General features: G+C 38.6%; 1 protein-coding gene across 2 annotated transcripts in view; it reads left to right on the top strand.

Moving 5' to 3' along the window:
- TBC1D8B (TBC1 domain family member 8B) overlaps positions 1-13,225 on the top strand; it is a 39,738-nt gene that overhangs the window by 21,720 nt on the left and 4,793 nt on the right. For both annotated transcript variants that reach the window (XM_035541220.2, XM_035541222.2), the window contains exons 9-19: positions 621-771; positions 2,183-2,397; positions 2,862-2,979; positions 3,673-3,958; positions 5,048-5,177; positions 8,539-8,637; positions 9,806-9,874; positions 10,092-10,332; positions 11,428-11,493; positions 11,790-11,873; positions 12,897-12,953. In XM_035541220.2, coding sequence (XP_035397113.1) covers positions 621-771; positions 2,183-2,397; positions 2,862-2,979; positions 3,673-3,958; positions 5,048-5,177; positions 8,539-8,637; positions 9,806-9,874; positions 10,092-10,332; positions 11,428-11,493; positions 11,790-11,873; positions 12,897-12,953 — 1,516 coding nt within the window. The remainder of the gene's footprint in view (positions 1-620; positions 772-2,182; positions 2,398-2,861; positions 2,980-3,672; positions 3,959-5,047; positions 5,178-8,538; positions 8,638-9,805; positions 9,875-10,091; positions 10,333-11,427; positions 11,494-11,789; positions 11,874-12,896; positions 12,954-13,225) is intronic.

A 13,225-nucleotide genomic window follows, 5' to 3' on the forward strand; every position in this document is an offset into this window, starting at 1 on the left:
AAGCTGCGAATGGTTCAACCCAAGGTAACAAATAGCACTGCCTACCTGTTGATTAAAAAAAATAAATCAATTTAGCAAGGAGTCCTCAATAGAAGTTAGAAGATGGCAGATATGTATGAGTTCAGAAAGCAATTTACAGGGATTAAAAACTGCTGTTTGTTTTTGTGTTGTTAATTTCAGAGATACTGCCTCTGCTGAGGAGGTGCCTGCGCTTCAGTTTGTTGCAGAATGGAGGAGGATTTTGCAGATACTTTGCTTGACTTTGCTGTCCTTTGGCACTTACTGTTGGTTCTTGTCTGATGGGATACTGGATTAGATTTACCTTTTGTCCAGTCTGGTATAGAAATTCTTGTAAGAATTAAGAATGTAAAATACTCTTGTAAGAATACTTTAAAGAATGGTTATTAAGAAATCACATTGTATCCCAGACTTAAACTATGCACAGGTTACATTTTTGCTCTGATCTGCATCAGCATTCATTTCAGATATTAACGCTGATACCAGTGCTGCTACTTACAGTTTACATGAATGTAACTAGGAGCAAAATGTAGTTCTGTTCTCTGAAACATGAGAGAATCTTCCAGTATACTTAATAGTCTTATTTTTTTTGCTTTTCATAGTTGAAAGAAAAAATGAAAGAACAGTCCTGGAACATCCTCTTTGTCGAACGGGGACACGGTGTCAGTATGTTTCGAACAAAGAAGACTCGAGACTTGGTGGTAAGAGGGATCCCAGAGGCCTTAAGAGGAGAGCTCTGGCTACTCTTCTCAGGTATTGCCTAGCAAGTATAATCGAGTCATTTTGTAGACTCTGCTATTATAGGTGTTCTAGTTACTTACTGACCATAGTCTGCCAAAAAAAACACAATGCAAAAACCAAAAAACTTCTTTCCTGTGGCAACTTATCTAAATCTTTCTGAAGAAAAATTTCAAAAGACTTCAAAAGAATAGACAAAGTTATTCTGTTCTGCATTGATTCAAACTAAATCTGTGTCATCATCTACAACAAACTCAACTAAAAATAGTAAGAATGCTGTATTCTTAAAGTTCAAGGGGACAGTCAGTTTCAGCAGTATCTCTTTACTTGCTAAAAAGAAAAGCATGCTTGCGGGACCATTTTTCAATTGTTTTGGTTTAAGCTTTTGGAGACAATAGTGTTCCCAGGCAAAAAAAAATGTTTTCTGGCAGAAAATTTGTCTCTCGTATCGGTAGTTCTTTGTTATACACTGTTGCTTGGTTCAGAGTGAGAAGTGTACAGGAATTGTGGACTTTGATACACATAAGGGATCTTTTGCCAAAACTCTGAGTATACTTTTGTGGCTTTCTACTGTAGAATGCACTTGTGTCAGAGCACTTAACGTGAGGAAGTGAAGGCCTGGGGAATTAAGGCATTGCTTTAAAAGGTGCTTAAAAAGCACCTCTGTGCACTTTTTATTCCCAGTCACTTAAACACTTACAAAGGTGGTAGCCACTGACTTGATCAGAGTCTTACAGGTAAGCTGAGTTGATTCAGAAAATAAGCTGCAGATTCTGAGGAGACCTTACCTGCTACCTGTACTCATGGCGTTCCCCTGGGCAGAGTGTTCTGCTGTTCTAGAACGTCTGTTTATCATAACAAATATGTTTTAATCTATTCATTCAGCCTACTGCTGTATGGTAGTTCTTTTTGAGGACATGTGAATGTGGATTTCTTTGCCAGTGTTCTTTGAGTGTTTATGTAGACATTTATGCTTCTGTTATCAGATATCTCTATGTTGCATTGTGTTGACATAAAAGTTATGGAATGAATTAGGTTAATATCAATCCGTTGCCAAGTTTTTTCTAATCCGTTACCAGTTCTACAAAAGGAAAAGTGTTTGCCTGAAAACTTAAGCAAAATTGTAGGTGAAAGGAAGCTTCTTTTTCCCCACAGTGAAACAGGAAAAAAACAAGTCAAAATCAACTTTATAATGGATAGCGACTGGCATATGGAAAGAGAATTCCTCCAAGTCTTATTTTATTTTGCTTTTCTGTATTTATTTCAGAGTGATTGCATTAATATCAGTAGAATTACTCTGTTACATTACTGCAATAGCAGCTGGAGATACCTTAGTAGTCATCAAAAATGTTTGTACAAATTGCAGAGAATTATGTACATACTTTATTGTTGCCCTCTAATGCTGTGCAATAACATTTATTGGCAGGTGCTGTAAATGATATGGCATCCAACCCTGGTTATTACCCTGAGTTGGTGGAAAAGTCCTTAGGAACATGCACGTTAGCTACTGATGAAATCGAACGAGATTTACGTCGTTCCTTGCCTGAGCATCCCGCTTTTCAAAGCGACACAGGAATTTCTGCACTCAGGAGAGTTCTGACAGCTTATGCCTACAGGAATCCCCAAATTGGATATTGTCAGGTACAGCAGTTTTGAGAATCTTAATATTGGTTGTCTGAACATTAGTTCACCGTATCAGTATTGTGGCACCTCATAAAATCAGTCACAGAAATTTGTAAAGGTTTCCTTCTCAGTGGTTTACCTGCATTGCTTATTTCATCCCACTGCGTGACATGAGCTTTTATGCTGTACTTGAATTTGTTGTTAAATGTTGTCTTGTCCATTGCATTTATGCCTGAATTTCTACTAGACTTTTAAAACTTAGAAGTATTTTTATGTAGTTTAAATACTGTGCTCTATATTTGATAATGTAGAGGTACAAATCTTACACTGGATAAGGCTGTAGGTTATTCCAGCACTCTAAACGCATGCTGTGAAATGTCATCAGAAGTATAAACTTTAACAAATGACAAAACAGTTGTGGTTTTGCTATCTTCCTTCCACATTCCCGTGTGAATGTTTCCGTCCCTGTTAAAATGTTACAGGCAATGAACATTTTGACATCAGTACTTCTGCTGTATGCTAAAGAGGAAGAAGCATTCTGGCTGTTGGTTGCCGTGTGTGAAAGGATGCTACCCGATTATTTCAATCGTCGAATCATTGGTAACATCAGTCTATCTTTTGGTCTGTCTAGAACTGAATATAAATGATCATTGTGTGAGAACAAGTGTAAGGAATGAGCTGAAGCCTGAACAGTGCGGAGAAACTGTGATTCAGTACTGTAAAGTAGAAAATGGAAGTAACAGAACATCCCAAGACCCTCCTTAAGAGCATGGATGTGATTTTCAAATATTGTCATTATTCTAGGGATCACTACTCAGGATGTAGTCACTTAGATTATAACACAGTTCTTTTGGAATTGTAACTGCAGTTCATACTGCTTATTGGAATTTACTCAGCTTAAATAAAAGGAATAGTTACTTCAGGAGCAGACTTAGTCTTTGATCTGGTACTCAATGCTTGCAGCTCTAAATGCTAGAAGAAAATTGCATGTGAAGGTTCTCTGTCATTGCAGTGAGGGTGTATCGACTGACAGGAGAATAATCGTTGGCAGTAAACATACACCCACAAAGGTGCTAACGTTCTTTACAACATGCAAGCCTCTGGACTCAGGTATAGAGTGCATAGTTTTCAGCACAGGGAATGGAGCCAGTGGTGCCGTGCAGCTAGATCTGTGTTTGGTTTTACGTCAGAGTTGCATTTGGTTAGGGGCTAGGTTTCTGGCCAGTGCTCTGAGAAAACTCTGCTTCTGTGTATTAAGATTTGGGTGGTGGTTTTGTTATCCTCTCCCTGCAGGTGCCTTGGTAGATCAGGCAGTGTTTGAGGAGCTCATCAGGGTTCATCTGCCTCAGTTGACAGACCACATGACGGACATGACTTTTTTCTCCTCGGTCTCTCTCTCCTGGTTCCTTACCCTTTTTATCAGTGTGCTGCCTATTGAAAGTGCAGTCAATGTGGTGGACTGTTTCTTCTATGATGGAATAAAGGCAATCTTGCAGCTGGGTCTCGCAGTGCTGGAATACAACATGGAGAAGTTGCTGACTTGTAAGGATGATGCAGAAGCAGTGACTGTGCTCAACAGGTATCGGTGTAACTGCTCTTCTTACAGGCAGTGTAGCAGCTGCTGTAATTACAAACAGATATGTCATTTCCTCTGAAAATCCCATCTTCCCTTTATGTTTGTCATACGTTGCATGTTTGAGTGGGCTAGGAGCTAATGAGGAAAATTAGGAATTAATGGGAATTAATGAGGAAAATGTAATTTTTACTTTAAGATGCCATGCAGCCTGGTATTTATTGTAAAACCTAACTGTGCTCGTTAAAATTTTTAGCACTTAATAGCAATAAGAGCACTTTCAGCCAGTTTCTAATTTATTAAAATCTTAAATAGGAGTGAAGTTTTAATTTTCACTTGAATCAAACAAGGTGCTGCTTCCACTTGATGCCCAAGCTTTTGATGATTATTTTGAACTCCTTGTGAACTCTGGCTTTCAACACTTTATCCGGCTGCAACACTTCCATTGCACAGTAAATCCAGCCTGCAGCATTCTGGTAGTTGTAAAAAATGATGACGGTAATTTGCCTCGCCTCAAGAAAAAGGAAGCTATCACTTCATAGATGTTTTTCTCTGTTTTCTCAGTGTTGGCAAAGGAACTGGATAACCTCTGTAATGGAACTGTTCAGTCTGGTTTTGTAGGTACGATGAATAGTGCAGATCAGGCACGTCCTGGTTTATGCATCTGAGGGAATTAAAATTGCCTCAGTTGCAGTTCAGCATAAGCCTCCATTCCTCTCTCCTGGTTATGTGGTATGTTGCTGCTAGTTGGATTAGAGAAAGCAGGGGAAAGCCAAGTGAAAGGGAGCTCAGGAAGTCTGTAATCTGACTTCCCACTCCAGAAAAAACTACTGATAGCACTAGGTCATGTCAGCCATGTTACTGCCTAGCTGGGTCTTAAAAACTTCAAGGCTAGAGGCTCTGCAACCTTCTTTGGGTAGCCAGTTCCAGTGTTTGTATATCTGTGCTACTGTTACAGCATATTTGTACTATTCATGCTGATATTTTTTGCTCTTTCCCATTCTCTGCTTACTTTTTCTTCAGTAGATGCTGATGTTATCCTTGTGTTGTGATAATCTGCTTCCTGATGATATCTCATGTGTTCGCTTCACGCAGGTTTTTTGACAGCGTCACCAACAAAGACAGTCCTTTGCCTCCGGCTGTGCAGCAGGGCGCCAGCCTCAGCGATACAAAGAGTGACCACCCAAAAGTGGACATTACTGATTTGATCCGAGAGTCAAACGAAGTATGTGTTCTTGTGGGTAAGGTTTTGCATCCCTTGCAGTGTTTACATTATTGGGTGGGCTACACTGTACAAACCAGAGTAGAAAACCTCTCTAGATTGGTAGGAATTAGGCTCTGCGTTTTCCTGAGTCTTGCTGAAAACCTTGTAGGTTATGGGATAGGTTTGGTTTTGTATTTATTTATTCTTTTAACTGCCTGGAATGTGTTTGCTAGGCTGTCCTGAGTGGAATTCCCTGGTTTCATCATAGGTCACGTATTGCCATCCACTCTGTCAGCTAAACGACAAAGAGAGCATGAGAGAAACAGCCCTTACATTTACTGATTTGAGACTGATTACTTTACAATGCAGATGGTGGTAACATTTGATGTAATGGACAGTGCAGGAAACTGTGTGCTTGGGTAGTTTATTGTACTGATGAAATGGATGTTTTGAGCTGTGTTGGGTGAGGAAGACAAATTGATCTTTTAGCACTTCCTTTCAATTTGCTACTTTTGATTTCTGCAGTGTTCTAGCTTCCCAGCTCTATAATGGGGAGGAAGTAGCTTCTCATTCTTATTTTGTCCTTAGATTTTCATCAGGCAGTTCCTTCCTTGGCATGATTTAGATCAGGGCATTAATCCATTGTAGATAGGTTTCTCCTTAGCCAATGCGAAATGAAAAGCAAGCTGAGAGAAAAGATATGTTCATGGTTTGAGTTTTTTTTTCTATTAGCTGGCTTCTTTTATCTCTGTTTCTTTTTTTTTTCTGACTCTCATTCATATGTTTCCAGTGAAAGAGCCACAGTGCATCTCTTTAGGAAAAATGTTGTAGCATTCACTCAAAAAAGATTAGCTAGCTATTATTTCTATAATTAAGGAACAGCCCCTCTCTCTCTCCTTTTTTTTTTTTTTTTAAATGAGAAGAGGGCTTTGCTTTTAGTGGGGTGAACAAAGCCAAGAATGAGAAATTCAAGATCTCTTGGAGTGTCTTTATAGCATTAGGTTAATCACACAACATGTCACTGTTTCTGCTGTCACTGTTGTTTCACAAGAATGTTATACTGAAGAATCACTTTAAGACTCTTATAAGAAGTAGTACAAATTATTACAGGTCTTTCTTGCCATGGTGCATCTCAAAGTATGAGCATGAATACTTGCAGAATAAAGAACAGACATGGTAAATAATGAAGTGCTGGATGTTACGTTCTGAAGTGTAAGCTTAAGTTTTCACGGAGAGAGAGTCATTACTGACAGACAAAGAAAGCAAAAGGAACTCGCTTTCTTTTTCTCCTGCTGTTTTAGTCAGGTGGCTGGACCAAAACAGTAATAGTGTCTTGATTTGGTACGGCTTTTGAAAATTGATTTGGGCAGATCTTTGAATGTGAATCTCCCAGTTTCAAGCTGACAGTCCTGCTCCCAGGCCTTTATCCCCATTTTCATCTCATGGCCCCTTTTTGGCTGTAAACTTGGATCTTCAGATGAAACTGAATTTTGTCAATGCTGGTAAGCATCGCAACCCTTTGTTTGAGAATTGCTGATACAAAGTGAGAGTCAATTTCTCACTTCCCTTTTAGACCAGACAGTTCATTTCAACACAGTTCAGTTCTGGTGTAGGGTTTTATTTTCATATTACTGTGGAATTAAAATTGAACAACTTTTGAAATGAGAAGATTGCTGCAATAGAGTTGTCCCTCTGCAGACAGGCCTAGTTACTAATCATGAATAAGTGACCAGAGATGTTCTTTGTGGTACTGTTGCTTCACATAGGTATTCAGAAACAGATGAGACCAAATGAAAAGATATGGAGTTGAATCCTAAGATTATGTTCAGCTTTATGCCATTCTGACTCAGGTACAAACACAAGATTTATTCTTTTCTAGTCCAATCAGGTATGAAGAAGTCATGCTTAACTGGTGAATGGAAGTGTGAATTTATCACACTAATCCAGAGTTAAATTATACATCTTGTTTATATTCTTAGTGAGGCCGTTGCACAATGTCAGTGTCTGGATGTCAGACTAGTGAATGCATTATGACTCAAAGATGCAATTCCTCTGTTCCCCTTTTGTTTCATGACAGAAATATGCTGCTAGTGGTCTTCACATACAGAACTACAGTTCTGGAAAAGAACTGCAGAGTTCATCCAGTTCAGCTTCCTCTCCAGGGTACACCCAGATCATCCTTGAAAAATGTCTAATGTTAAAACCCTTTCACAAAAGAGAACATGCAACAACTTTAGCCCATTGTAGATTTTCTGTACCTTTAACCACAAAATATCCTAGTATCCAGTATAACACATCTTGGGTGCTCATAAAGAGCTATTGAAGAAGATCAACTGCATCTTTCTCTGCAAATCCTTGTTGCTATTAGGTTGTTGTTTTTCATCTCTTACCACTTCAACTCTGGTTTCTTCTTTTTCTAGATTCAACATAAGCGGTTCCTTCAACCTTTCCTCAAAGTGTGTGTGCTCAGATTCTTTTTATGATTGTTGAAGTCTTTCATACCTTGTTTAAAGTGCGCTGCCAAAAATGGGAGTAAAACACTGGCAAAACTTCTGAAAGTCCTGCCTAGTTTGGTAGTTTATCACTTATTTGTTCTCCAAGTCTGGTCTTAGAACCAGTTGTGCACATGGTTCCTGGTGATCGTGGTTAGGCCATGTCTTCCTGGTTCCGTGTGTTGCTGAAGAGTTTGAAAAACCTTACAGAAGTAAAAATATATCATACCCACTGTTTCAGTTCTACATACGAGGCTGAATTTTCTCATAGGAGAAAAAATTGATTTGACATGATTTTTGTTAAGAGTATTGGCCAATTTTGACTATCTTGTCTGTTCCCATTTAGATTTTAATTGTTTGATAATTTGTTCTAGGATTTCTCTGGGAATTTGCTTCTAGGTTTTGCTTACTTTCCTACCCTTTTTAAAGGTAAATGTATTTATTCTACTCCAATCCTCAGACACCTTCCCTTTCCTTTAGACATTGTAGAATTAGCTAGGAATGGTTCAGAAATTACTTCACTCTAGTGAACTTCAAGCCTGACAACATATACGTATTTTTCTTTTATACCCTGCAGTGCTAGTCACCATGTGATAACAAAGTTAGATATGGAGCCAACACCCAGTAAAATCCTTTCCTTTGTCTTCCCTTACAGTGAACTAATCCATAGTTTCTTCTTTCCTCATCATTCTTTTAAACACCTGCCCTTTTGAAAGTTACACTATTTAGGGAGAATCGTGGTGTGGTAATAAACAATTCTTTGCTCAGAGCTCCTGTGATCTTCCTTTGTGTCCATACCTGTATTGTGTTTAGATGCAGAAAAGACAAAAATATCTGCTTAGATGTATCTAGCAACAGTTGATTTCATAGAACTATACTTTTCTTCATAGAGATATGGCGATATTCGATATGAGGATGTTGAGAGTATGCGCTGCAGAAACAGGCTTTATGTGATCCAGACGTTAGAAGCTACAACTAAGCAGAATGTGGTGAGTGACTTAAAGAACTAAACCCTTCCCTCTGCTAAAATTCCTTCTCTCGGAAAATTTTGAAAAAAGGTACACTTTTTAAGGCCAAACAAATAATTTTTTAGGGTGAAATCCCTCTCGTCTACAGGGCATCTGTTAACTGAAGTTTGGGCTGTGATGTTTTCAGTCTGCCAGTCACAGCACGACCTTCTGCTCTCATTACAAGTACTGTCATCACAGACAGTTTCTAAAGACTGCCATATCTCTGACACTTGCATTGATTGGAGCAGGCTGACCTATATTTCTTTCTGCTGTTCTTGAATTGTTAATGCATTTTTCTTTGAGACATAATGCTATAGTTAAACAATCAATCACTTGCATTTTTGGTCTCCAAAGCAATCCCAAATGTCACAGAAGAGATTATCGCACTGCATTCAATTAGGGTTGCTTCTTGTGCCTGTGGTGTGTGTGGAGGTGTGGTAATGAGCGCACGGTGTGGCAGCTCTTCAGCTGCCAACATCATCCTTTCAGCTCAGACCCCTGAATGAAGGTAGAGGTTGCAGGGTGCTTCCTTTGTTTGCCTGTTTTCTTCAGTGGCGTATTTGCAATAACTGGTGATAAGACTAGACTACTCAAACAGTGCTTTTTTCTCTAGTAGGGGTAGCTTATACCAACTGGTACTAAATGCTGTTTGTTGAGCTAAGATGATAACTGTTGTATTTCATTTTACAAAACATACATCTTGTGAAGATGGATACAGGTCTTGTTTGAAAATGCTGTATTTTTTTTTTCTTCAATTAAAAAAATTGGGATTCAGCTTCATTGGTAAGGGCTGAATATGCGTTTGTCCATTACAACAGAAGCTAAATGTTACTTCATTATAAATAATCTGGCATTCACGTTTTATCCCATGAGTTTCATAATATAGTCTCAATATACGCAAATGATGCGAATAACCTCAAGGTCCCTTTTCATAGAGAAAAATTATTTCTTCCAGTTATCTCCTTCCAATCATCTTCTGATTGCTTTTAAGAAATAATTCTATTCTTACTCCTAATTGGTTACACGCCAAAACCTGGAATATTCAAACTGTATTTTTTTAATGTAAGGTTAAGTCTCTTGGATGTTTTATGGGTTTATTCCAAAAAGAAAAGACTCATTAATTAATTTTCTCTTTATTTTGTTTCAGCTACGTGTTGTGTCCCAAGATGTAAAATTCAGTCCTAGTGATCTTGATGAGCTTTATGACTTATTCAAGGTAGTGTGCCATTTTCCTTGCTTCTCAAACATGTATTTTAATGGTGAACTGTATGATGGCTGTGAAACAGTTTTAACAAATTGAGGAGAAAGCTAGATTCAGCGTATTTTTTACATGTCAGTTTTAAAGCAAATTATGTAGTTAACTCCTCACATCTTTCACCCAGAGAAATAGTTGTTGTTTCATCCAGTGTAATGTTTTTACTTTCTCTTTGCAGAAGGAGCACTTTCTTTCCTGTTACTGGAATGTAAATAGTCCTGTTTTGCAACACCATGATGCCAGCCTACCTTATCTTGAGCAGTATCGAATTGATTGCCAGCAGTTCAGGGTTCTCTGTCATCTCTTAAGCCCCTGGTCACACTGTGCAAACAGAGACTCGCTTGCATTGTGGACGTTCAGGCTGATGGATGAGAGCTCTGATGGCCTGATAAACTTCAAGCAATTTGCCTGTGTTCTTGGTAAGAGAACAATACATATGTAGTACGTTCACAAGGGAACTCCATCTTGGAAATAGTCCTTGGTGTTATCACCTTCCATGCACTAGATAAGGAGCCTAAGGAGACTAGCTTCTTAATGTAGGGTCAAATTGTCTTGCCTTTATCATGTGGCATTAAATGCAAAAACATGAAATGGCAAGTCAAATGCTCAAAGTATATTTATAAAATTGAGAGTGGGCGCTATGTTCTTTAGGTGAATGAAAAAGGCTTTAAATTGTGGAACTGTGCTCTCCTTTTCTTGGCTGTGTTTCACTGTGAAATAGCTAACACAAAGCTTTACAAATTAGTAACTTCTCTGAAGTGTTAATCCCATGGAGAGTAATCTCCTGTTTGAGATGAAATTTAAATATAGCTTTACCAGCAAAATACCAGAAAATTAGGAAAGGGCATGACCTCATTGCCCAACCTGTTTGGTTGATGATAAATGCTTCCTCACACTGTAAGTCTTCTCATACACAGATCATGTAAGATAAACAGTGCCTTATATCCCTGGGGAACTGAAAGTTTTCTGGAGTTAGTGCTTTATTCCTTTCATCTTGTTTTCAAAGTGCTATTGTTTACGTGGTGGTTTTACCCTGCTGGGCAGCTAAAGTCCACCACAACAGCTCTCTCACTCCCCCTCCTCAAAAAAAAAAAGAGAGGGGAGAAGAAAACATGATGGAAAGAAAAAGGCTCACAGGTTGAGGTGAGGATAACTTAATTAAGGGGAAAAGAAAGAAGGGAAGAACAAGCAAAATCTGTGAGGAAGCAAAGAGGGGAAAAATACAATTATTCCTTACTTCCTATCAATGAGTGATGCTCAGACATGTCCTGGGAAGCAGGGCCTCAATATGTGGGATAGTGTGCTAAAATGTCTTGGTGTTCTTGCTTAAGTGTAGGCAAACCTCAGGCTTAGCTGCAGCTCATACTTCCTTAAGCATCATCTCTAATCGTACTCCATGTAAGACAGAATACATGTCCCGATCTGACATCCTTGGGTTGTATTTGGTTAGGTTAAGAGGGTATTTTAAAGCTGGGTCCAGTTGAATAATCTGGCTTGCCTCTTTCTTCCAATAGATACCATGTACAACGGAAGTTTCACAGACAAACTCAAGTTTCTTTTTAAGTTGCACATTCCTCCAGGTGAGTGAGAGATGGTAGCATTTGGGGAGGGTTGTTCCTGGCTTTTATCATCTTTGCATGATTTTAATTTAAGCTTCACTTTCCTTCCTGTTCTCACTAGCCCTGGTTACAGTACAGTCCCATAGCTGTAATACAGATGTGTATTTTTTCCAGAGTGATATATTCTTTGGGAAGGAAGGAAAAACACACTTTCTGTTTTGTTCATAGGTACAATATGTACAAAACTTTTGCCTTTTCTCCTTGCTTTGTTAATGCTTGGGAGCACCAAAAACACTCCATTCATTTATCTATTTCAGCTTTTACTGAAGTAGAATCTCTAAGCCCTTCCAAAGGTGGTGATCTTTCAAAAGAAGAACTGATCCACTTCAGTCAACTCAGTGGTAAGCGTCAGAGTGTGTGGCTTTGCCTGAAGAATTTTGGAGGGATTCTGTTAATTTTCCTATAGTGAAAAATGGGGAGCTTTCTTCTGAAAGTCTCCAAAAGCTGTTTTGAATTCTAGCAAATCATGTCACTGTTAACAGGGATCCTCTGTGAATATCTTCTGGAGACAGTTACGTTGCCATATGAAGTAGTGCAGAATTTGAGGATAGCCATCTTTCTTCACAGTAGTTTTTTGTGTAGCAGCACATGGCTTAATTCTCATAACCAGCTGTGTGTGGTAGTGCATCCAGGCATCAGTAACAGGCCATTTCATTGGCAGCCATATAAAGAACAGAGATGTTCCCTGCCCTGAATTGGTTATGTCTGATGATTGAACTCAAAGGCCCCAAATGTTTATGTGGAAATAGAGGAGTATATTTGGTCAGCATTTCTCAGCATAGTAGGCAACCTTTCTGTTGCAATAGTCATTAAAATGATGACCATTGCAGTTTTGTGTTCAAGGCATACAGGGATGATATTTCCTGCCTCAAGAAATTTAGTAATTTAATATCCATGTCCTCAATTAAAATAAATCCACCAAGGGTTTTTTTTTTTTAATTGTGGGGTTTAAGTTTATGGAGTTAACAAAATACTGCATTTGGAAAGCTGTTCATTTTTGCGTCTTTGGAAGAGAGATCCTTTCTGGTTTTTAGAAACAACCTAAAAGTACTTTATCTGTAGTATGTTGGCACTGTTCTCACCGTTGTTCAAGACATGAACCACAAAATATTATCCACTTAATGCAGCTGGTTTTAGCTTTTTTGTGATCTCCATTCTCATAGTGCCTTTTATTTTTTCTTTAATTTTTATTTTTTAGAAAGTGCATATCTTACCGTGTGCTTTTTTGGCCTAATCTGTGTTGAAAACATGGGGGTCTTTTGGGGGTCTTGCTCCTTAAGGAAAGATTTTTTGATAAAAGGAAGTGAAGCACTGTTCCTCCTTTCTCAAAGCAGTAACTTTTCTTTTCTTCTCTGAAACTCTAGTTTCATCTGCTGGGGATAATCTTGAAAGTAATGCTTTGAAGAGCAGCCCGGAAAAAGGTAGAGAATCCTGGAGACGCTTGGTAACTGTGTGTATTTAGTCGAAGCATAGCTGGGAAAGTGTGTGCTGACAAAGTATACTGATCTTAGCGTAGTGCTAATGTTATATCCACTTTTATAAGTGTAGTCCTCGGGGGAGGAGGGACACGTAATGTAAACCCTGATCCTGTTTAGTTTTTGGTCCTACTACTCTGTAGAGAAAGAATGACATGGAGGATACAGTTGTTTTGCTCTTCATCCCCCATGTAAACTCTTAGTTCTTGTTTGTTCAC

The sequence above is a fragment of the Cygnus atratus genome, chromosome 13 (assembly GCF_013377495.2).
Source record: "Cygnus atratus isolate AKBS03 ecotype Queensland, Australia chromosome 13, CAtr_DNAZoo_HiC_assembly, whole genome shotgun sequence".
In the NCBI taxonomy this organism is placed as follows: domain Eukaryota; kingdom Metazoa; phylum Chordata; class Aves; order Anseriformes; family Anatidae; genus Cygnus; species Cygnus atratus.